Source organism: Micromys minutus (genome assembly GCF_963924665.1).
Source record: "Micromys minutus genome assembly, chromosome: 29".
Lineage (NCBI taxonomy): Eukaryota > Metazoa > Chordata > Mammalia > Rodentia > Muridae > Micromys > Micromys minutus.
The window spans coordinates 10,631,671-10,655,742 of NC_137964.1; the positions used below are offsets into that span (position 1 = coordinate 10,631,671).

The following is a 24,072-nucleotide window of genomic DNA, read 5'->3' on the forward strand; positions in this document are numbered from 1 at the left end:
TTAGGTCTGCAGTATTCTTCATGTTGGGGGATGGAAGTCACAGAGCTCTCACACAAATCCACGTCCTGCCAGAAATATCCCCAGTCTGAAAGATCTCCTATTGGAGTATAGCTCTTTTTAGTTTTTCTTTTTAAAAAAAGATTTATTTTATTTCACTCTGGGATGGAGACATAACTCAATGGTCAAGAGCATGTACAACTTTCCCAGGGTACCCGTGCTGAATGTCACTCACAGGTGCCTGTGACTGTAGCTCTAGGGAACGGGACTCCATCTCTGGTTTCTGCAGACCTCAGAGAAAGCAGTTGATGCAGTGATCTAGTGGGCGGGGGTAAGGGGGTAGTGAAGGGAGTTGGCCATCACTTGCTTGGGCAGGAAGTTTTAAGTTTCTTGCAGATCCAGAATTTCTTGTTGTTACATTTGGTGTCATTCCAGCCATCATCTCTGAACTCTGCACAGTCTTCCTCTCCCAGGTTGTTAGGTTCCCCTTCATTCCAGTATTTCATGAAGCTGCAAAGACAAGGAGACATGAGATTCTGTCACCGCCATAGTCAGAAAGCCAGGAAGCAGTGAGTCGTGTTCCTCTATGGTTTCTGTTTTAGTTCCTGTCTTCAGTCCCTGCCCTGACTTTCTGCAGTGATGGAGTGTGACCTGGGAGTTGTAAGGGGAAATAAATCTGCTCCTCTCCACCTTATTTCTCATTGTGATGTTCACCACCACAACACAAGGCAGGCCAGGAGAGCCAGCACCTAGAACTCACTAACATTTTAAAACACTCCCACCAAAACCTCCTTGATCCACACCATCCATTTCTTTCCTTGACACCTCAACCAAGGCCTTTGTTCAAATCTCCTGATCCCTCCACATCTAGAGGCCAGATCCTTGGTCTGCCACACCATCAAATGTTGATTAAACTCCTCTTTGGACCTTTGAGTACAACAAGCTTTGGGCATAGTTTTTTCTTTTTGTGGTGTGTGTGTGTGTATGTGTGTGTGTGTGTGTGTGTATGTGTGTGCATGTGTGTTTATGTCCCTGAGTGTGCAGGTGCATGTGCACATATGTGAGTATAGGTGAATACAGAGATGGAATTACAGGTAGTTGTGAGCTCACTGATGTTAAAACTTGGAACCAAACTCGTGTTATCTGGAAGTTTCAGGTGTTTTGCAGATCTAGAATTAAGGACTCCCAGGTTCTTAATCACTGAACAATCTTTTCAGTTTCACCTACAAGTTATATTGTTAATGCCAACAGTAATTTTATACCTCTGTGTGATCATGTATGTGTGCGTGTGCTTGTGTTTGTGTGTGTGTGTGTGTGTGTGTGTGTGTGTGTGTGTGTGTGTGTACATAAGCATGTGGGAGTCATAGAAACTTCAGCTATTATACCCTAGGACATTCTCCAACTTGACCAGAACTTGCTCTTTGGCTAGGCTGGCTGTCCAGCAAGCCCTAGGGAGCCTCCTGTTTCTGCTTTTCTGGTTCATGGATTACAAGTGCATGCCACCACAACACCATTTGTGTTTACATGGGTTCTGAAAATGCTCTTTTCCAATGGAGCCAATTTCCAGGCTTAGATTTCCTATATGATCATTGTTATTTAATGCCCCTCTGACTGCAATCCTTTTCTGAAGTTTTGATGTTGGGACCTCAGGCACCTGCCATCCTGTCTGGACTTCCTTTTCTTTATGCCACTCAGAAAATGTTCCAAGCTCTACTGCCTAGGTGACCAGATGGAGGAGACAAGCCCCAAGTCAGAGCTTCATCATAGTCCGTAGGGTGTTCCTTTCTTCTAGTACTTACCTGAGTGTCAGAGGCGAACCATCTACCCAGTGCCATGTGGATTCCTTGTTCATGTCAATGAGTCCCATCCAAGTGTAGCCTCTCTTCTTAGAAGTTTTTTGTAGAAAGTTCTAGAAAATATAGAAGAGGAAGAGTCAGAAGGGAGCTCCGCTCCCCTCTTTTAACTAGTGTTTCCTTAAACTCTTGGTAAGAAGATCTGCCTACAATTTGATGTTTATACCTTATAAGGCCACAAACACCATGAGTTCTGGGTCCTTCCATACCTGTGTGCTATGGGCAGATGTGTTATCTCTAGCACATAGTATGTGCAGACTTGGCAATATCATATACTTGTCTGTCTGAAAGTTATGTGTATGTCCACATGAACTTACTCATTGTTGGGTTTGGTTGGCTGCACCAGATCAAACAAATGAATGAATATTGAGTATGTTAGTGACCTCTGCTTAGCTCTGAAATGTCTCACTGGTGCTTAGAACCAGCAAGGCCGGTACTGTTTACACCAGGGGAATTAGCAATAGACATACATCAGGAATTTTTTTAAACCAACAGAGGAAGTTGTTACGTGAAGGCCATATATTTTAAGTGTTCCTCCCAAAGTACCAGTCACATTAAAAACTATAGTAGTGAGGATGAGGAGATGGCTGGGTCAACTAAGTGTGTGCCACACAAGCCCGAGGCCCCGAGTCTGACCCCTAGCAATCGCGTGAAAAAGCCAGCCGTGATGGTACACATTTGTAATTCCAGCACGAGGGAGTCATAGACAGGAGAACCCCTGGGACTTGTTGACCAGCCAGCTTAGCCTAAACGGTGAGCTCCAGGTTAATGAGAGACTATGTCTTAAAGAAACGGTGAAAAGAACTTGAGGGATAACACTCAAGGCTGACTTCTGGCCTGCACATGTACATACATGCACCTACCCATGAATGTGCATGTGCACACACATATGTGTACATCAGAGGACAACTTTAGGTGTAAACACTCACTTTACAGGCTCTCTTGTTATTTCTGTGTATGTCTTTGAGACATGCCTATCAGCTTCCATGGGATCTCTTGTCCCTACCTCCCATTTTAGCATAGGAACACTGGGATCATAAATGTGTGTCCTCATGCTGGCCTTTGTGTAGGTTTGAGGAATCCAAACTCAGGTCCTCATGTTTGCTGGCAAGCACTTTACCTACTGAGCCTCTTCTCCAGCCCTAGAGTGTCTTTTTGCAAGTGCTCAGGTCTCATCCATAATCTTATCTTCCCTCTCCAGGCAAGCAGCCTCTTTTCTAGAATATTGTATCCAACACCTCTCCTCCCTTTAGCCAGTGGCCTTGATGCATCTTCAGCTGAGGACTGGGCCTCACCAGGCATACCTGCTCTTCATCACTCTTTATGACCACAAGTTGAGCCCCCACATTGTGACAGGCAGTGGCAGAATCATTCCAGGTCTTCTGGGCCACAGAGAAAAAGTAGCAGCTTTCTTGGAAGGGCGTCCAGTCCCAGGGGCAGGAGCGACACAGGCGATCTGTTGGAGAAATCAGGTCAGTATGGACACATCTTCAACCTTCAAGTCCTCCAGAATCAGACCCTTTCTTGACACAGCATGTTCCTTACTCCACTTCTTGAGCTACTTCTATATCCAGGAGCACCCAGGAGTCTTAGCCTGATCCTTTCCAGACTGGAAGAAGTTGGATCTTAGAGCTAGGAATAGAAGCCAGGAGGCAGGCTTAATTGAGGACCTACCATGTGATACTCATGTGAACACCAAGCACCTAATGAGTACATAATCTCTGTGAGTGTTGAGTGTCTAACTCTGTGAACTTTGAGAGCTTACTTTGAACATTATCTGTTCTGTCCAGGCACCTGTGACTATTGAGTGCTTATTTTGTGCATAATCCCTATGAACACCGACTACTTATTGTATACATGAACTCTAGCCAACACCAGTGAGATGCCTTCCTCATGTCTATCCCCAAGGTGAGGAAACTAAGGCTCAGGGAAGAGTAGGCATTTAAGCAAAGTGACTCTGTGTAGACCTTTTTAGGGTGTGAGATCCTTCGCTTCCAGTCACTCACCCACACCAGCCTTCAACTGGGTCAGTTTCTGATAGATATTCTGACGGGACTCCTCCTGTCCTTGAGAACTGGGGATCTTGTAGACTGGGCCAAGAAAAATAATCACTGTAGTTATTAAACGCTTATTGTGTTTCTTGGTCAATACTGGGTCCCCTCCCTCTCTTCCTCTCCCTCTTTTTCACCTCCCTCCTTGTCTTCCTCCTTTCTTTCTTTCTTTCTTTCTTTCTTTCTTTCTTTCTTTCTTTCTTTCTTTCTTTCTTCCTTTCTCTCTCTCGTTCTTTCTTTCTTTGTCTCTTTCTCTCTCTCCCTTCCTTCCTCTTTCTGTCTCTGTCCCTCTTCTCTTCTCTTCTCTTCTCTTCTCTTCTCTTCTCTTCTCTTCTCTCTCTCTCTCTCTCTCTCTCTCTCTCTCTCTCTCTCTCTCTCTCTCTCTTGGCTTCATATAGTTCAGGCTGCAAAACTTCTACGTAGATGCCTCTGTGAGCCTCTCCTGTCTGTGTTTTCTGAGTTCTGGGATTATAGAAATGCACCATTACACCCAGTTTAATGCAATGCTTAGGATAGAACACAAGATTTTGGGCTTGTGAAGTAAGCATCCTCCCACTCGATCAACGTCTTCAGTCCAGCATTGTTTTCAAGACCCAAACCTTAATCCTGCCTGACCTTTGACAAAGATGACAAGCAGCAGCACAGAGAATACAGCGAGGAAGAACACCTGCAGTGCCAAAAGTACATGGCTGTGGACTAGGAACCCTGTGGGAGAGAAGAATGGAATTTTAGCACCTCAGTGGCCCCAGTCAGACAATCCATCAGTCTTACTCCCCACACACAGGATTCCAGTTCCCAGCCTCCGAGGTTCCCAGGAGTCCAGGTCCCAGATTCAACATCTGAGCTTCCAACTCTCTGAACATCAGTGGCCTGAGTCCCAACCTCCATCGCCCAAGGAACCCAAGCTTCTGTCAAAAGCTGACCACTCCATCATCCTTCGTCCTGTTTTACTTGTGAAACGACTGAATCCAGACTTTGATTGGAAGCCAAAGCCTTTGATGGTGTATCTGGTGTGGCTGGATATCAGCAGTTCCTCATCTAAGTGAATAGAGCATCATCATGTACAGGGTAGTCTGAGACAAGCACTGCTCGAGCTGTGCCTCTCCCCCAAGCTCCCAGAGCATCAGCTCAGTCTCACCCAGAGGGCCAAGCTGCTTCTTCTCCATTTCCTTAGAACCACTCATGCTTCACAGCCACGTCTCATTGCCAGAATCCGATGGAGACAACAGCTTTTATTCACCACCTCTTTGAATCTTACTTAGGAAGAGAAATTGGGAAGTGGGTACTGGTGCCGGAAGAGTGAGAGGGAGGGGGCTGAGCATCTGATACACCAGGCAAGAGATACATTTTTCAGAAATTTCAGAGAGGGGCGAGAGGCCCTGACTTCACAGCAGAAATAACTGGTTCACTTCCAGTATGGCCAGCTCTGGATGTCTTCTATAAAAACCAGCAACTTGTGAAATAAAGTGACCCTTGGGTCTCTTTCAGTTGTGATTGGGTGTGGGCTAGCAACAGCATATCTTCCCAGAAACACCACCCTGCTGATACCAGGCATTTTCATCTTGGTTTACTGATGGTGGCAGTCATGGTGAGTTCCTTCTTTTCTCCTCTGTTTTTGAGACAGGATTTTATGTAGCTCAGGCTGGTCTCAAACTTGACACGTGGCAGGAATGGCTTGAACTGCTTCATCCCTTCATCTCCTGAATTAGCTAGGACTAACTGAGTCACATACCCACCCTCTTTTTTATTTCTATGCATTTATCAAATTGTACAAGTCACTTTCTCCCGCCCTCACACCCAGAGACAGCTTGACTCCCAGGAGGTCCATCATAATCAGACTCACAGGTGAGACCCCAACCACAATATCTGACCTAACGGGGACCCCTATGGGGCCCAGCAGATGCAGGACATATCTATCCTGAAAGACATATTTTTCTTTCAGTCCACAACTTTGCTCAGGGCAGATTGGGCACTCCAGCCTACCTGCCCACACCCAGAGACAGCTTGGTTCCCAGGAGGGTTACTGTAAACAGGGTCACAGGAGGCCTGCCCTAACTAGGGACACAGGGGTTTCCCCCTAACCAGAGAAAGCACTATTTGCCACCCAGAAGTCTTGCTTTAACTCAGCTCACAGAGCTCTACCTTCCTACAAGGAGGGACAGACTTCAGTCCCTGTCAGAGACAGCAAGTCCAGTTAAGACCAGAGGTAACCAGATGGCAAGAGGCAAACACAAGAACATAGGCAACATAAACCAATGCTACTTGGCACCATCAGAACCCAGTTCTCCCATCACAGCAAGCCTTGGATACCTTAATATGCCTAAAAAGCAAGATTCTGACCTAAAATATCATTTCATGATGATGATAGAGACCTTCAAGGAAGATATAATTCCCTTAGAGAAACACAGGCGAACACAGGCAAACAAGTAGAAGCCCTTAAAAAGAAAACACAAAAATCCCTTAAAGAAATACAGGAAAACATAATCAAACAGGTGAAGGAATTGAACAAAACTGTTGAGAATCTAAAAATGGGAAAATTAGCTATTGTTTATTTCCATGGAGATGGAAAACCTAGAAAAGAGATTAGGAGTTACAGATACAAGCATTGCCAACAGAATACAAGGGATAGAAGAGAGAATCTCAGGTGTAGAAGATACCATAGAAGAAATGACATAAGAGTCAAAGTGCAAAAAGCATCAAATCTAAAACATCCCAGATATCCAGGACAAAATGAAATGATCAAACCTAAGAATAATAGGAATACAAGAGAGTGAGGATACCCAGTTCAAAGGGCCAGAAAACATCTTTAACAAAACCATAGAAGAAAACTTCTCTAACCTAAAGAAAGATGTGGCCATAAACATACAAGAAGTCTACAGAACACCAAGTAGATTGGACCAGAAAAGAAAATCCTTCTGCCACATAATAACCAAAACACCAAATGCACAGAACAAAGAAAGAATACTAAAAGTACTAAGGGAAAAAGGCCAAGTAAGATATAAAGGCAGATCTATCAGAATCACACCGGATTTCACAACAGAGACTCTAAAAACCAGATCTTGGATAGATGTCATGCAGACCCTAAGAGAACACAAATGCCAGCCCAGGATACTATAGCAAAACTCTTAATCACCAAAAATGGAGAAATGAAGATATTCCATGATGAAACCAAATTTAAACAATATCACTTCACTAATCCAGCCCCAGAGAGGATACTAGAAGGAAATGAGACAATACCAGGAGGGAAACTACACCCAAGAAAAAAAACAAGAAATTAAGCATCTTACAACAAACTCAAAAGAAGAGAACTACATAATACCACTTGTAACAACAAAAATAGCAGGAACCAACAATTATTGGTCTTTAATACCTCTTAACATCAATAGACTCAATTCCACAATAAAGGGACATAGGCTAACAGACTGGATGGGTAAACAAAACCCAGCATTTTGTTGCATTCAGGAAAGACCAGCGAAGACCAGCGAAGAAATTGCACAGTGCAGCAATGCATGAGCCTCTTTTCAGTGCTTGTGGGGTTCTCAAATGTCTATTTTCATCAAAACATCAATACCCTTCTCACAAGACAGCCTCCAGAAGAACATCGTATGCATACCCTCTCACGGAAAAACATCACGTGACACAACTGAGTTGTGAAAGAAACCGGAAATTTCCACTTCACTAATTACATTGGAAGTCCAAAACATAGTAAGATTGATTACTTTGTTTTCCCTTTTCTTCACTTAAAAATATTCTGAGGTTATAATATAATTACATAATTTCTCCCTTCCATTTCTTCATTCCAAATTCTTCCACATACACCTACTTGCAATTTTTCATTAAGTGCACACATGTATATGTACATGCATGTGTATTAATAAATGCTACCTGCTCAGTTTGTACAACATGCTTCATATGCACATTTTCAGAGCCCACCACTTTGTATTGAATGGCTAATTGCTGTGCTTTTCCCTGGCTCAGACTATTTCTCCTCCTCTCAGCATTTCTTAATTGTCTTTAGTTTTTCTTTTTTCTTTTCTTTTTGTCTTCTTCCAAGACAGAGTTTCTATGTAGCTCTGTAGACCAGGCTGGTGTCTGAGTCACAGAGATCCTCCTGCTTCTGCCTCCCAAAAGACTGGGATTAGAGGCACATGTCGCCACTGTCCTCGGTTTCTTTTCCCAGTCCACTCTGGCATGTCTTCATTGTTCAGTTCTTGATGTTTTCCTCCTTTATTACCCCCCAAAAGCTGGTGTCTTCATTATCAGCTTAAGTTTAGGAAGTCATGTTGGTGAGACTTTATGAGTATAGCTTCTGACATTTACAATCTTTCGGTCCCCTCTTCTATAATGTTCCCTGAGTCTTAGGAGAGTATGTTTTGTAGATGGGATTGGGCTCCACTCTGCACTTTGGTTGGTTGTGGTTTTCTGTAATGGTCTTCATCTGTTATAAAGAGACATGTCCTTGATGAAGGACAAGAACTATACTTATCTGTGGATATAAGGGCAAATGTTTAGGAAGTAGTTAGGGATTATGGTGATTTACCAAAAGTGGTAGTTGCAGGTTTCCATCCATGATTTCATTACCCCTATGTAATTTGCTAGGTTTCCACTACAAGCATGGCATCCCTCTTGGTAAAGTGGACTTAAGTCTAATTAGGAAGCTGTTGGTTACTCATAAGGCATATGTGCCATTAGTGCCATATGCACGCTCAGGGTTACTGTGCCATCCTTGCTGCTGTGGTTCATGGGCGTCCTAGCTGTTCAGGGCTAATGGTTGCTCCTTTGTTTTATAAACTTGTTTGGCAGTTTGTGGTTCCATGAAAGCAGGTCCTCAGAGGCATTTAGATTAGTTCTAACTCAGGAACCTCTGGACCATGTTTCTGAAATGCATGGTGTCTTCAGAAATAGGGGCTTACCTCCCACCTATGAGGAACAGCCAAGGACAACAGCAGTAGATTGGATGTTTGAAGGCTCTTTTAGGCAAACCCGACAACTTAAAGTAGGGTTTCTCGGGCCTCGCATTGTGGTCTTTCTTAGATAGTCATTGGCACTTAGAGGGAGCATTGTCAATCCAGATGAAAAAAATCATTTAACTATATTTGTACATTTCTATACAGAATTAAGTGTATTATAGTTAATTGCATGATTTCGTATGACTTTTAAGATATCCTGTCACTTTACCCTCCCCTCTCCTTCTTCAGTATTGATGTTCCTTTCCCCCTCTTTAAAGAAACCATCTCTCCCATTTCCATGATCATCATTTGCTCCCTGCCCCATATCCTGGTAACATTCCCTTTTACTTTCATGGCTGTAACAGTTTCTCCAGGATGTGTACTCATATCTGAAGATTTATAGCTAGGAGTCTCAGACTAGAGAGAACAAGTGATGTTCATAACCCATGTGGGTTACATGTGGGTTACCTCAATTAACGTAATCGTTTTCAGTTACACCTCTTTACATGCAAATTTAATTATTTCAACGTTGACAGCTCAATACTATTTCATTTCTACATTATTCCACATTTTCACTATCCTTTTGTCAGCTGGAGAACAGTTAGGTTGTTTCCATTTCCTAGATTCTGTGGGTAAAGCAGCAATGAATATGACACATGCTTAGGAGTGGTATAGCCGGGCCATATGGCAGGTTTATTTTTAGCTTTCTGAGAATTCTCTACACTGATTTCCAGAGCATATGCTCAGAGGACTTGACACTGATCCCATCCCAGAGATACTTGCACAGCCATGTTCATTGCTGCTTTATCCATAAAATCTAGGAAATGGAAACACAAACAACCTAAATATCCTTCAACCGACAAAAGAATACATCAGTTTTCCTTCTTTATTTTAAGATCTATATTTTTTAAAAATTAGACACTCTGTATTTACATTTGAAATGTTATCCCTTTACCCTGCCCTGCTCCCATTCCCCTCACCCTACATTTGCCTTCACAAAGGTGCACTCCTTTCTGATCCCCCTCTCCACCTCATTGCCTTGGCATTCCCATTGCCAGACACTGCTATCATCAGCTACATATGCAACTGGATCAATAGGTCTCTCAAAGTGCGCACAAAGGTTAGTGTTTTACTCCAGGGGAGTTTCGGAGGGTTTGTTTGGTTGATAATGTTGTTATCTTCCCATGAGGTTGCAGCCCCTTTCAGCTCCTTAGGTCCTTTCTTTAGCAACCTCATTGGGATCCCAGAGTTCAGACCAATGATTAGCTGCAAGCATGCTCAGCTGTATCTAGTATAGACCCTGAGGGGGCATCTCTGTCTGGTTTCTGCCAGTAAGTACTTTTTTTGGATCAGCTATAGATAGTGCTTGGATTTGGTGACTGCATCACCAACATCAAAAGAACAAGAATTAACAATTATTGGTCATTAAATTCTCTCAACATCAATGGACTTAGTTCCCCAATAAAAAGACACAGGCCAACAGAATGGATGTGAAATTAGGATCCATCTTCTGCTGCATAAAAGAAACATATTTCAGCAACAAAGATACACATCTTCTCAGAGTAAAGACCTGAAAAGAAGTTTTCCAATCAATTGGACCCAAGAAACAAGCTAGAGTAGCCATTCTCATATCTAATAAAATAGATTTTTTACCAAAATTAATCAAAAGAGAGGGGGAAGGACACTTCATACTCATCAAAGGAAAAACTCCACCAATGGCACACAGAACTAAACAGAATTTAAAAAAAATTAAATGTGCTGCCCTTTCCCAATCTCCTCTCACAGAAACCCTCCCTCCATATCCTTCCCCCTTTCCTCTGAGAGTATGCCTTCCCCCATCCCCCCCCACCCTGGTACACCAAGTCTCTGCCAGAGTAGTAGCATCCTCTCCCACTGAGGCCACACAAAGCAGCCCCGATGGGGAACAGATTCCACAGTCAGGCTGCAGCTTTAGGGAAGAGCTTCTGCTACAGTTGTTGGGGGGCCCACATGGAGACTGAGCTTCATATCTGCTGAATATATGTTGGGGTCCTAGTTTCAGCTTGTGTGTGTTCTTTGGTTGGTGGCTCAGTCTCTGGGAGCTCCCAGAGGCCCAGATTAGTTGACTTTGCTGGTCCACCTGTGAGATTCCCATCTTCTTTAGGGCTTTTAATTCTTCTCCCAACTCTTCCATAAGAGTCTATGACCTCTGTCCAATGTTTGGTTGTGGGTATCTGCTTCTGTCTCAACTCTGAGTAGAGCTGCTCAGAGGACAGTTGAGCTAGTCTCTGTCTGCAAGCATAACAGAGTATCTATTAATGTCAGGGAATGCTGTTTGCCAATGGAATGGGTCTCAATTTGGACTGGTTATTGGTTGGCCATTCCTTCAGTCTCTCTTCCATCTTTGACCCTGCATTTTGTAGCAATCTGTGTTCTCATGCTAATTGTGTTATTCCAAAAAACCTGTTTGCATTATCCTGAATGTAGGCTAAAGGAAGTTTGTCCACAATCTGACTGGTAAATAAAGTTGTCAACAGCAAATGGTTGGGCAGGGAGTCAGAGGTGAGACTTGTAGATTTCCTGGACAAGGGACAAAGGGAAGAGGAAGGAGCAAAATCGCCATGATGAGAAAGCAGAGAGATCAGACTTAAAGTCCACCAACAAGTAAGAATGCAGGAAAGTGGCCCCAGGGGGCCACTCCCTGATTGGATCCAGGATAGCAGAAATATAATATAGATTTAGCAAGTATTAATTCAGAAATACTGAAACGGGATGTGTGATAGCTGTGGGGAGCTCTGGAAATGCCCAACCATTGAGCTAGTTAAGGCTGTTGAATATAGTTGCATGTACATACGTGTGCATGTTGTGAATCCAGAGCTCTTGGGTGGGTACAGAGCTTAGGAACATCGACCAGCTTTTAAATGTTTATACACATTTCTTTTAGACAAGACAAATTTTGGGTCAAAAGTTTTGAAGGCGGGTAAGTTGATGTCCTAAATGGAATTTTCAATGGTGGAATTTCTAATGGCCATGAAGATCTCAAAGAAAATTTCTATGTCCTTAGTCAACAGGGAGATGCAAATCAAAATGATTGTGAAATTTTATCTTGTACTCATCAGAATGGCTAAGATAAAAAACTCAGTGATAGCACATGCTGATGAGGATGTAGAGAAAGAGGAACACTCCTCCATTGCTGAGACTAGTGCAAACTTTTGTACAACCCCTGTAGAAATCAACTTGACAGTTTCTCAGAAAATTGTGAGCAGTTCTGCCTCAAGACCTGGTTATACCACTCATGGGCATATATCCAAAAGATGCTACACCATACCACAAGGACACTTCCTCAACTATGTTCATAACAACTCTATTTTTAGTAGCCAGAAACTGGAAACAACTTATATGTCCCTCAAACAAAGAATTATTTTAAAAAAATATAGTATATTTATACAATGGAATTCTACTCAGATAAATAAGAACATCATGAAATTTTGCAGACAAATGAATAGAACTAGAAAATATCTTGATTAAGGTAATTCAGACACAGAAAGATACACATTATACATAATCACTTATAAGTAGATATTAGCTATAAAGTACAGGATAAACATGCTTCAATCCACAGATTCAAGGAAGGTAAGTAACAGAGAGGGCTTAGGAGGATGCTTGAGTCTCACTCGGAAGGGGACATAAAATAGACATTGAAGATGGATGGAGGAAGGGAACTGAGTGGGAGAGGGAGTGGGGAGGGGACTGGGACTGGGGTTTAGGTGTAGGGAGCAAGGGGAGGGCTGGGAGAGGAAAGAGAAATGGGTAGGGGAAGCATCTCTAGGAAGAGCTGGATAGTGGGATGGAGGATCTTTAGGGAGGGTATGGGGCTGATTCTAGCTGAGAGTCATACTACTAGGGAGGTGAGGAGGGGATTTAGAGACTAAAGTTGACAGCTCCAGTATCCAGGCAGAGCTTCCATGGAAGGAGGGTGACACCAACTTCCACAAAACCTTTAACCACAAATTATTCCTACCTATAAGATGTTCAGGGATAAGATGGAGCATTCAAATGCTTTTAAAAATATTTTAATATTGATTTTACAAAATCATGTATTTATTTATGGCTTTTCCCTCTATCCTCAGTTTGTGTTTATTCCCTATCCCTCCTTCTCCAACCTTCTCACCTTGTCCCTACCTAAACATTTCCACTCCCAATACTACTACATATGTCCTATTATCCTCTCTTCTGAAGGCACGTTTCCCTTCATAGTCTCACTGACCCTTTCTCACTGCCTGACATACATACACAGCCATTCCAAGTTAATTATACAACTAAAATTTCAAAGCCAGGAAACACAGAGTTATTATGGGAAAGTGTGTTTTCATTCTGTCATTTGGTGATGTCATAGTGTTTGGTTTTTCCCTTTTTGCTTAACTGCATTTATAGCATGATTTGTTGGTGTTTGTATGTTTGTGTGTCTTTGTGAGAAGACTCCACTCTCCTTAAATCTCAAATATTCTTTAATCTATCTTATATTTGGTGGTTTATCAGTCTGAGCTCCTTTATCCCACTTGCATCATGGAAAGTGTTCTTCTTTAGCTATGATAGATAGCAATTGGGTATAGAAGTCTGGCTTGGTAGCTGCTGTCTTTTAGAACTTGAAATATATTCACCTGTTAGGCCCTCTTAGCTTTTAATGATGAGCCTTAGCTTTGGTGATGCTCTGGTGGGCCTCTGTTTTTGTGTGACTTGATGTTTCTCTCTTGTTACTTTCAGGGCACTTTCTTGTTATGTGCATTTGTGTTTTAATTAAAGCAGGATGAATGGAGGTTCTCTTCTGCTTCTGTTTGTCTGAATCCTCCTGGGTCTGGACTGGCATCTGTTTTCCCAACTTGGGAAGACTTTCTGTTATGGTTATTTAAAAACTGTTTCCTATGCCTTTAGCAAAGGGCCTCTCTGTGCACAGCATCCACAGATTCAGTCTTTTAGTGATGCCATGAGCACTTTGGAATTCTCACATATTCCTTCCTTGTTGGATTGTTCCAGTTACTCCACCTTATCTTCAGGCATAGGTATTTTGTCTTTTTGATCCACTGTATTGATAAAAAAAAAATCACAGAACTTTTAATTTGACATTTTTTTCATTTTTAGCATTTTCAAAATTATTTTTTCTTTAGTATTTTTATTACTAGATTTGTTTCCCTAAATTTATTTTTATTTTATTCTGACGCTACAGTATTTGTCATGTCTTCGGAGGAACCAGCCTTCCTTGGGTGATTGGCAGCCCAGCTGGCTGTTGATTCCTCTTTCACATCCTGCATTCCTTGACAGAGATGTCTTTGATTTCTTTGTCATTAATTTTGTAGGGTTGATTTGTCTTACAACAGTCTGTCACTAAAGGAAGGCCAGGCAGAGACCTGCAGGCAGAAACTGAAGCAGAGGTGACACAGAATGCTACTTATAGTTTTTCACTCTCTAGCTCACCTTTTTAAATGTTCTTATGGTTATTTTTTGAGTCATTTTTTTCTTGGATTTATTCTCATTAGATGTCTACAAGCCGTAATTTTTTTTTTTTTTTTTGAGAAATTATGTTGCCTTCATTTTTGGAGTTTCCTGTGTTACAGACTTGGAGTTGGGGTTGCTTGTGGAATTTTAAAATGTCAATCAGAGACAGGTAGGGGAGGTGGCACTAGAGATAGCCAGATGGCAAGAGGCAAGCAAAAGAACATAAAGCAACAGAAACTAAGGCTATTTGGCATCATCAGAATATAAGGAAATAAGAGCTGAAATCAACCAAGTAGAAACAAAAAAGAAAACACACAAATTAGAAACAGAAGGAACACTGTCCAATTTCTTCTATGAAGCAACAATTATGCTTATACCTAAACCACACAAAGACCCAACTAAGTAGGAAAACTTCAGTTTCTATTTTGTGGAATAGATGAAGAGTATTGGTATTAGGTTGTCAATGACTGTCTGATAGAATTCTGCACTGAACCCATCTGGTCCTGGGCTTTTTTTTTTTGGGAGGGGGAGGGGAGGCTTTTGATGACTGCTTCTATTTCTTTTGGTGTGTTGGGATTGTTTAGATGGTTTATCTGATCTTGATTTAACTTTGGTATCTGGTATGCGTCTAGAAATGTATCCATTTCCTCCAGAGTTTCCAGTTTTGTTGAGTATAGGCTTTTGTAGTAGGATCTGATGATTTCTTGAATTTCCTCAGTTTCTGTTGTTATGTCTCCTTTTTCATTTCTGATTTTGTTAGTTTGGATGCTCTCTCTGTGCCCTCTGGTTAGTCTGGCTAAGGGTTTATTGATCTTGTTGATTTTCTCAAAGAACCAGATCCTGGTTTAGTTGATTCTTTGAATGGTTCTTTTTGTTTCTACTTTGTTGATTTCTGCTCTCAGTTTGATTATTTCCTGCCATCTACTTCTCTTGGGTGTATCTGCTTCTTTTTGTTCTAGAGCTTTCAGGTGTGCTGTAAGCTGTCAGTGTATGATCTCTGCAATTTCTTTTTAAAGGCACTCAGAGCTATGAGTTTTCCTGTTAGCACTGCTTTCATTGTGTCCCATAAGTTTGGGTATGTTGTGCTATAATTTTCAGTAAATTCTAAAAAGTCTTTGATTTCTTTTTTTCTTCCCTGACCAAACTATCATTGAGTAGAGCATTGTTCAGTTTCCATGTGTATGTGGGCTTGAATGAATGGAATTATTTTGATGTTGTATCTGTTGATGTCTGTTTTGTGACTGACTATATAATCAATTTTGGAGAAGTTGCTCTGAGGTGCTGAGAAACCGACTGGGAAAGTTGAGGCAGGCAGCTGGAGTTTGCTGTCTCTTCATTGCTGAGCTCCTCATGGGTGAACTTCTGGCTTCTTAGTTCCGCTGTGTCGCACCCAACCTCGACCAGCAAGGAAGACACGGCCTGGGGAAGATCTTCAAGCAGTTTATTCAGGATCCTTGAACAAGCTTCTGCTTCTACTTCTGTCTCTGCCCCCGCCTCCGGGGGAACGTCCCCACAGGCTTAAATTCCCTTGAGCCCACCAACCCCTGTAAGCCACATGGGCCCTGCAGATAGGCTGCTTCAATGCAGAAGCAGGCAAGCTGAACAGGCACAGCCAAATAAGGACTTGTTTACTACTGAGAGCACTGGCCATCAAGGAGGTGGAAGGCGGAAACCAGCGCCATCTTTGGGGGGGGGGCGCGGCACCTCGAAGCACTCTACACCGCTGCAGGCACTTTCCTACCATGGGATAAACATGGATAACACCTGTTGGTGATGTTCACCTTCTAGCTGTTCTCAAGGATGTAATGTGTTTATTCTTAAACTGTCTCCGTGATCTCTTCCCTCCCTGTTACACAGTTGGGTCGGGGCTGCCCAACCCTAGACAAGGTCTTTGAATGACACTTTGAGATCAACATGCTTTGGTGTTACAGGGTAACCCCTAATTTCAGTTTCTCTGTGAGCTCAAATAGTATGTGACAGTTTGCCAAGATAACGGGTATTATAATTATTATGGTAATGTAAACCTTCTGAGCCCAAGGAGAAAGACAGGAGAAGTGAATAGAACACACCCAGCCCATCAGTGGACACACAACTTCAATGCAGACAGATTCAATGGTGAAACTACAACTGTGCCAGTAGGAGTTCAGAGACATCAAAGAAGGACATCAGTGGTCCGGCACCATAGTGACTAATGAAGGAGATTGATATGTCCCAGAGGTAATACTAAGATTTCCATGCCCATAGACAGGGAGAAGGAACTGGGAAACACATGAGTAAAAGTCCATTGCCCAGCTGGGATGTTTAGGTGGTGCAAGTCTCGGAGAAGGTCCAGTAATCACTTGCTGGAACAGGTAGTTGCAAGTTTTTTGCAGATCCAGAGTTTTATTTCATCACATCTGGCATCATTCCAGCCATCATTTCTGAATTCCACACAGTCTTGTCCCTTATAATTGTTGGGCTGGTCTTTGTTCCAATATCTCCCAAAGCTGCAAAATCGATTCACAGTTATACAAAACAAACACATGCAAAGCAGCAGCATTTCTATATATGAAAGACAATCATACAGAGAAAATAAAAATCAGGGAAACAATCCCATTCGCAATAGTCTAAAAATACCTTGGAATAAACCTAATCAAGTATATTAGGGATCTCTACACTGGAAACTTTAAAACCTAGAAGAGCCTGAAAAAGACAAGTGCTGGAGTGACCTTCTGTGCTCAGAATTAACATCACGGAAAGGCCATTGTGCTAGCTGGTTTTGTGTCAACTTGACACAAGTTGGAGTTATCACAGGGAAAGGAGCCTCAGTTGAGGAAATGCCTCCATGAGATCCAGCTGTAAGGCATTTTCTCAACTAGTGATCAAGGTGGGAGGGCCCAGTCCATTGTGGGTGGTGCCATCCCTGGGCTGGTAGACCTAAGTTATAAGAAAGCAGGTTGAGCAAGCCAGGGAAAGCAAGCCAGTAAGTGACATCCCTCCATAGCCTCTGCATCAGCTCCTGCTTCTTATCCTGCTTGGGTTCCAGTCCTGACTTCCTTTGGCGATGAACAGCAATGTGGAAGTGTAAGCTGAATAAACCCTTTCCTCCCCAACTTGCTTCTTGGTCATGATGTTTGTGCAGGAATAGAGACCCTGACTAAGACAGCCATCATACCCAAAGCAACCTACAGATTTAGCACAATCCCCACCGAAATGCCAATGCAATTTTTCTTGTAAGTAAAAAAAAATCTTACACTGGAAACACAGTGGTTCAGGAGAGCCAAAAACAATCCTGAACATTGAAAACACTGTTGGAGATATCGACACTCTTCATGTCAAGAAACCCTATAGAGATGTAGAAACGACAATAGCATAGTACTAGCATAAATACACACATGCTGAGTGATGGAATAGAACTGAATACCCAGACTTATAGCCACCTGCCACTTTAAATAGTGAGGTCATCAATGCATATTGGATCAAAGGCTGCACCCACAGTGCTACCTGCACCTTATCAACCCTTTCTCATAGCTACTGGGAACTGGCACTTTTCTACCTTCCTTGCATGTGTGTGACAAAAATTTCCTGTATGCCACTTTGACCTCTACCCTTTCCTCCTATGCTGGATAAGAGTTGCCCCACAGGGTGCATGGCTAAAAGATGCAACTACCCAATGTGAACGTTCCACATCCAGACACCTCCTTCACTGGGCTCTTGTTCTCTGAGTCAATCAATATATAGAAGCCCAGGGCTAAAAATCAAACAACCAGGGACGGTGCCTACACTCTAGAACTTACCACTTACCTACATCCAAGCTGTACTCCTTCCCTTGACATCTTACATAGGGTCTTACCCGCAGCTCCTGTTCCCACTGCATTCCCACTAGCCCTGGTTCTGGCTGATGTTCCTCACATGGGATGAATCCTTCTCTTAGGAGGATCTGTGAGTATAACAGGCAGTCTTTTCATATATGTGTGCATATGTGTGTATGATGGGTACATGCATGTGTGTGGTGTGTGTACATTTGTAAGTGCATGCAAGTGTCATGTGTATGTGTGTCCATTCACATGTGGACATGCATGTGTATGTGTAATATCCATGTATGTATCTGTGCATATATGAGTGTGTGATGCATGTATTTGTGCTCATGTCTGCATGCATGTATGGTGTGTATGTGCTTGGGCTTGTGTGTGTGTGTGTGTATGTGTGTGTGTATGTGTGTGTGTATATATGTGTCTGTGCATGTGTGTGTGTGTGTTTGTGTATAGGCCAGAGGTGAACCTTAGGCGTCATCCTTCAAGGAGCCCTCAGTAGCCATCTACCTTTTTTCTGAAGCAGGGTCTTCTACTGAATTAGAACCACCAGGTTAGGTGACTTTTCCCATGCATCCAGCAATTCATCTTTCTCTGCCTACCCCGAGTTGCAATTACATGCATAATCAACTATGTTCAGCTTTTAAAAAAACAAATGAACAAACACTTTTTCAACAAACATTATAAAGATCGAACTCTGGTCCTTTCTTATAGCTGTGCTCCAAGCAGTTGACTGACTGAGATATCGCTCCAGTCCAACACGATACTCTTTAAAATGTTGTAATCCCTTGACCTAGTGACCTTCCTTATGGAGCTGCCCACGATTTCATTTAGACCACCCACCCAGGCTCCAGACTCCTCCTTCAGCTCTGTTGGTAGGACCTCATTTCTATGTGAACATCAGGTCCTCCTTCCTCCATATTATAAAGGGATGTTATTAACTCTTATTTCTAGAAGGCCAGGGAAGGTGCTGGCAGAGTTTGGGGGGACTAGAAGGGTAGTACAATAGTACAAGTCAGACCCGGCCCCTTCCCTTCTGCTCTTCAGGGTACTCCCTTTGCTGGGATTACCTGCCTGACAGAGGTGAACCATCCAGCCAGCACCACTCGCCTTCCTTGTTCAGATCTGACAGCCCCATCCAGGTGTAGCCATTTTTCTTGGAAGTCTGCTGCAGGAAGCTCTGGAGGGGGAGAGAAAGAGTCAGGAAGCAGCCTTATTCTCTATTCCCTGTTCCCTGTTCCCCATTTCCCACCCCTCGTTCCCCATTCCCCATTCCCTATTCCCTATTCTCTATTCCCTTGTTTGTGTTCATCAGTGAGTTCCAAAACCTTTGTACTTTTGGTAAATGAACTCAGCAACTGTTAACTGCCTATAGATCCTGAGGGAGGGGTGGGGCCTTTGTAATCTAACATTTCTACCGTTAGTAACTGCCTGTCAATCCTCAGGGAGAAGTAGACTGGATTTAGTCCTTGACATTATGTGTAGGCTATGGAAGCTGGGAAATGTGGCTTAGATGGAGGAGGTACAGTGGAGGTATCTTTGGAAGGGAGTCTTGTCCCTGGTCCCTCTGCTATGCCTTTATACTATGTTTCTGTCTTGCCACAGATAAAAAAAGAAATGGGTCCATCTGACTATGGACTGAAGTCTCTAAACTATGAGACATAATTTCCTTCCTGGAGCTGGTTTCATATATTTTGGTATGACAATGAAAAACTATTATGCTCCCAAATCTCTTGGCAGCAGTGTCTGCTTGAAATCTGATTTTATTTATTCATATTTTTGGTACACCAGCCAGGATCCTGCATAACTTCTCAGCAGCTCATTTTGTTCTCTTTGACACAGGTCTCGTGTCCTCAAGCCTGGCTTTTGTGGCACTTAGGATTGAGTTCATGTATACTAGGCAAGCACTCTTAAATTTGAGCTCCACCCTCAACCTGATGTTCCCAGGAATTAATCATTTTAATACCTGGGTCCTATGGGCAGATGCACTTAGACTTATGCCAATAGTGTGCATAGCTGACCACCCATCACATGCACTTGATAACACTACATGTTTCTGTGTCTTACATGTTCTGAGTATGTTTACATAAATTTACTCAAGGTCAGTTATGATAAAGCCAGATTACATCAGTTTGTGACTGTGGGTCATGCATTTGGTCTTTAGGTCTTCATTGAATGAGCCTCACTGGTCACTTGAAATCAACCCTGGTGAGAATATTTACACCAAGGGTTAAAAAAAAAATACCTCCTTCAAAGAAACTGTTATGTACTTGGCCGGTACTCTCACATCATTTTAAATGTTCCTCACAACATTTATCCATGTTGGGAGCTTGGGTATGCCTATTTTCAAGATGCCTGGGAACATCTGTAGAGAGAGTAGCCCATTTTCTAGAAACCATCATATAAAGAACAGTCATACACATTATATAAATAAGTTACATCATATAAATAACATATATTTTGCAGTATCCAGATGAATGCCCCAGGACAGTTAGCCAGTCATACCTGCTCCTCATGACTTTTGATGACGACTAGTTGGGCCTCCATTTCTTGGCAGGCAGTGATGGAGTTGTGCCAGTCCCGTTGCGACTTGGAGAAGAAGTAACAGTTTCCATTGAAGAATGTCCAGTCCCATGGGCAGGATCGACAGAGGCTATCTGTTGGTGAAAGCAGATCAGGTTGGACTCATATTTGAATCTCTTTGCTCCTGTGTTTGTCTAGTTTCAAGACCCCTAGAGTGAGGATCCTCCATTGACATAGTACCTGGTCAAACCATTTCCCTCCCTCTCTCTATTTCTTAAGCCCTTTCTTCATTCCAAGACAGCCCAGGATACCTGGACCCATTTTCTCCACAGGTGACAGAAGATTGGTTTAATTGACTGCCTACTGTGTGCATGATCTTCATTGACCTTCACAAGCTTTTTTTTTTTTTTAAATTACTATTTCAAATTCACAGATAAGGGATTGAAAGTACAGAGATGACTAGCAACTAAAACAGAGTGACCCCCCACACGTAGGCCCGCTCAGAACCAGGGACATTTTGGTTTTGCTCACTTACCAACTTCAGACTTCAGTTGGCTCAGATCCTGGTACGTTTTCTCTTGCTTGGCTTGTTCCCACTGAAATTCTTCTGAGCTGGGGATCTTGGAAACTTGACAGAAAAAAAAAAGATGTAATTAGTAAACTTCCACTGCCTGTCATATATCACATAAAATCTAACTCAAAGATGAGAAATCTGAATACCCAGGAACTCCCTACTGCTTCCATTCCACCCCCAGACTGAAATAAAAATGGAGGGGTTCCAAGAAACTGCTAGCTACTGCTGAAGGACCCATTGCTCTTGTCAAGTCCTCCCCATTTTAAACCTAGACATCTGAGCTGAAAGGTCACCCAAGGGAGCCCCAACCTGCAAGATGATCCTGACCTTGGATGACAATGGCCACCAGGAGTCCAGCAAAGAGAATGAGGAGCAGCGTTTGCAGCACCAGGGGAATGTGGCCTCGGTCTAGAAATCCTCCTGCAAGGCCAAGGATGAATAATTTGCTACCTGGCCCAGGGAACCCAGACATAGCTTCTTTGTGCCAGAATCTATACCCTTAGCTTTCATATCCCCAGGAAGGAGTTCCAAAGTCAGTTTCCAACCAAAGGCCTGGATCTATAACTTTCCCCTTTTCATGACTCGAGTGTCCAGATCTGGAGCCTCAAACTCCCCAGAATCTAGGTATTGAGTCTCAACTCCACCTTCTCGGGACTCAGAAGTCCAGAGACTCGACTTCTATCTCTCCAGGATTGAGGGACTAATATCCACAACCTCCACTTCCCTGGGTCCTAGGGTTTCAGAAGCCAGCTTTCAGCCAGGGGTGTAGCTGTAGAAACTTCACCCCCCAGGAACCCAGGGACCCAGACCACCAGTCTTCATCTTCTAAGACCAAATTTTCAATGGGAGACATCGACTCCTCATCCCATGATATTTCTATACCTGGAAAACTGTTGAGTTCTAAAGCTGGTCAAAATCTGAGCCTATTTATCAAGTATTTGTTACCATAAGTTGTCAGCTGTTCCTCATCTAAGTGGGCAGAGCTTTGGTCAGAGCCTAGATAGGCTGAGACCTGAGCTGACGGTCACCCAAATTACCTCCCCAAGCTCCCAGACTTCTAGAGTTGTCTTACCTAGAGAGCCCATTTGCTGTACCCTAATTTCTTTGGAGTCACAAATGGTGCTGTTCTTTGGTGCCTGGTCCTGCTTAGAGCAACAGCTTTTATCTGCCACCCACTGTGTCTTACACCTCGCAGCTGCTCTTTCTTAGGAAGAGAAACAAGGAACTTGATTCCAGCACCGGAAAAGGGTAGAGGAGAAGGAGATTTTGACACAATATAGCAAAGACCTCAAATTCCAAGAATTTCAGAGGGGTTGTATATCTTCTGACATCAATATACAAGAAATCTGGTTCCTTTATGGGATGGCCAAACTATGTGATGATTTTCATGGAAATAGTAACTTGTAATATGACATTACTTTAAATTTGTGTGTACACACATGTTTCATGTACCGATATATGTATGTGCTCATGCATATGTGAGTACACGTGTGTGCACAAATGTGATGTGTGTGCACAGCCTATGGAAGCCAGATAATAACTTTGGATATAATACTTTATGTACTATCCATATTTTTAAAAAAATTTAATGTAGTTTAGAGAGATGGCTTAGCTATTAACAGAGTTGTTGCCGTTCCAGAAAACTGGACTTCAGTTCCCTGTACCCATGTCAGGCAGCCCACAGTGGCCTGTCGCTACAGGCCTGGGGACTTGACACCCTCTTCTGGCTCTTAAGGCATTGCACTGAAGTGACATACACACAGACTCACACAGACCTAAAAAATAAAATTAAATCTTTTAAAATGTTTCACTAGGATATTCCAATTACACATAACAAGGAGTTTTATTAAGCTTTTTGCATCCACCCACACAATACATTTTCAAAAGATTCATTTTATTTTTAAGTGTGTGTGTGTGCAAGCATGCTCATGTGTGTGTGTGTGTGTGTGTGTGTGTGTGTGTGTGCAAATTTCATTGGACTTTGTTCACAGAAGAAACACTGGGAGAGGGTTTATTTACAGGAGGATGGATATCTTATTGGTGTCTACACCACTGAAGAAAATGTTTCTCCCTCACTAACATTTAACTACATTCTCTCACACACACACTTCACAGTCAGAATATGAATTATCTGTCACTGGTCTGGAACTCCAGACTGCTAAGTAGGCAGTCAGCAAGCCCCAAGAATCTGCTGTTCTGTTCCTCCTCAGAACTGGAGTGCCACCACACCTGACTTGTTTTTTTTAAATGTGGTTTTGGGAACTGAATTCAGGACTTTCTGCTTCTGGGGCAAGCACTTTTTTTTTTTTTTTTTTTTTTTTTTTTTAAATGGAGACTTCACTCTAACCTTCTAATTTCTTCTAGTTCCTTTTAATTTCTTCTCCATCATTAGCAAAGTCACGGGTTTGCAATGTCCCCAGTCTTCCCAGAAAACCCTGCCCTACGACATCAGGCTCCATTGGTGCTATAAATCACAGTGATTTCTGCTGACTGGGAAGCTGGGCTGATGCTTCATTGTATCTCATTAACGCATTATTAATTCATCTGTTACTTTCTCCTTTCCCCTTCCTGCTCATCTCCTCCCTCTCCAACCACTCCCTCTACTTTCTGGATAATTTTTGTGCATGTGTAGACATGTTAAGGGGTGTGTATATGTGTGTGTGTGTGTGTGTGTGTGCGCGCGCGCACACACACACACACACGCATGAAAATGGCTCAGTGGGTAAAGGTGCTTGCCACCAAGCCTGACGACTCGTGTTCAATACCAGAGACCTGTATGGTCTAAGGAGAGAATCAGCTTCCTCCAGTCTTCCTCCAGTCTTCACATCTTTCCCCAAGCTAAGTAAAGGTAATTACAATGAA

At 42.7% G+C, this 24,072-nt stretch overlaps 2 protein-coding genes across 2 annotated transcripts; both read right to left on the bottom strand.

The window, feature by feature from the left end:
• Positions 1-224: 224 nt before the first annotated feature.
• LOC308439029 (CD209 antigen-like protein A) lies at positions 225-5,085 on the bottom strand (the record flags this gene model as incomplete). The annotated part of the gene is made up of 7 exons (XM_080940608.1): positions 225-507; positions 1,797-1,906; positions 3,155-3,306; positions 3,857-3,940; positions 4,517-4,606; positions 4,853-4,939; positions 5,040-5,085. 7 exons carry the CDS (start codon positions 5,083-5,085, stop codon positions 357-359), a joined length of 720 nt encoding a protein of 239 aa, XP_080796734.1. The 3' UTR covers positions 225-356.
• Positions 5,086-16,405: 11,320 nt separating this feature from the next.
• LOC308439030 (CD209 antigen-like protein E) lies at positions 16,406-22,350 on the bottom strand. Its single transcript, XM_080940609.1, has 6 exons — positions 22,283-22,350; positions 21,538-21,630; positions 21,172-21,264; positions 20,619-20,770; positions 19,184-19,293; positions 16,406-16,808 (listed from the first exon to the last, which is right to left on the bottom strand). The coding sequence occupies exons 1-6, from the start codon at positions 22,293-22,295 to the stop codon at positions 16,658-16,660; spliced, it is 612 nt and encodes a 203-aa protein (XP_080796735.1). The 5' UTR covers positions 22,296-22,350; the 3' UTR covers positions 16,406-16,657.
• Between the last annotated feature and the right edge of the window lie 1,722 nt (positions 22,351-24,072).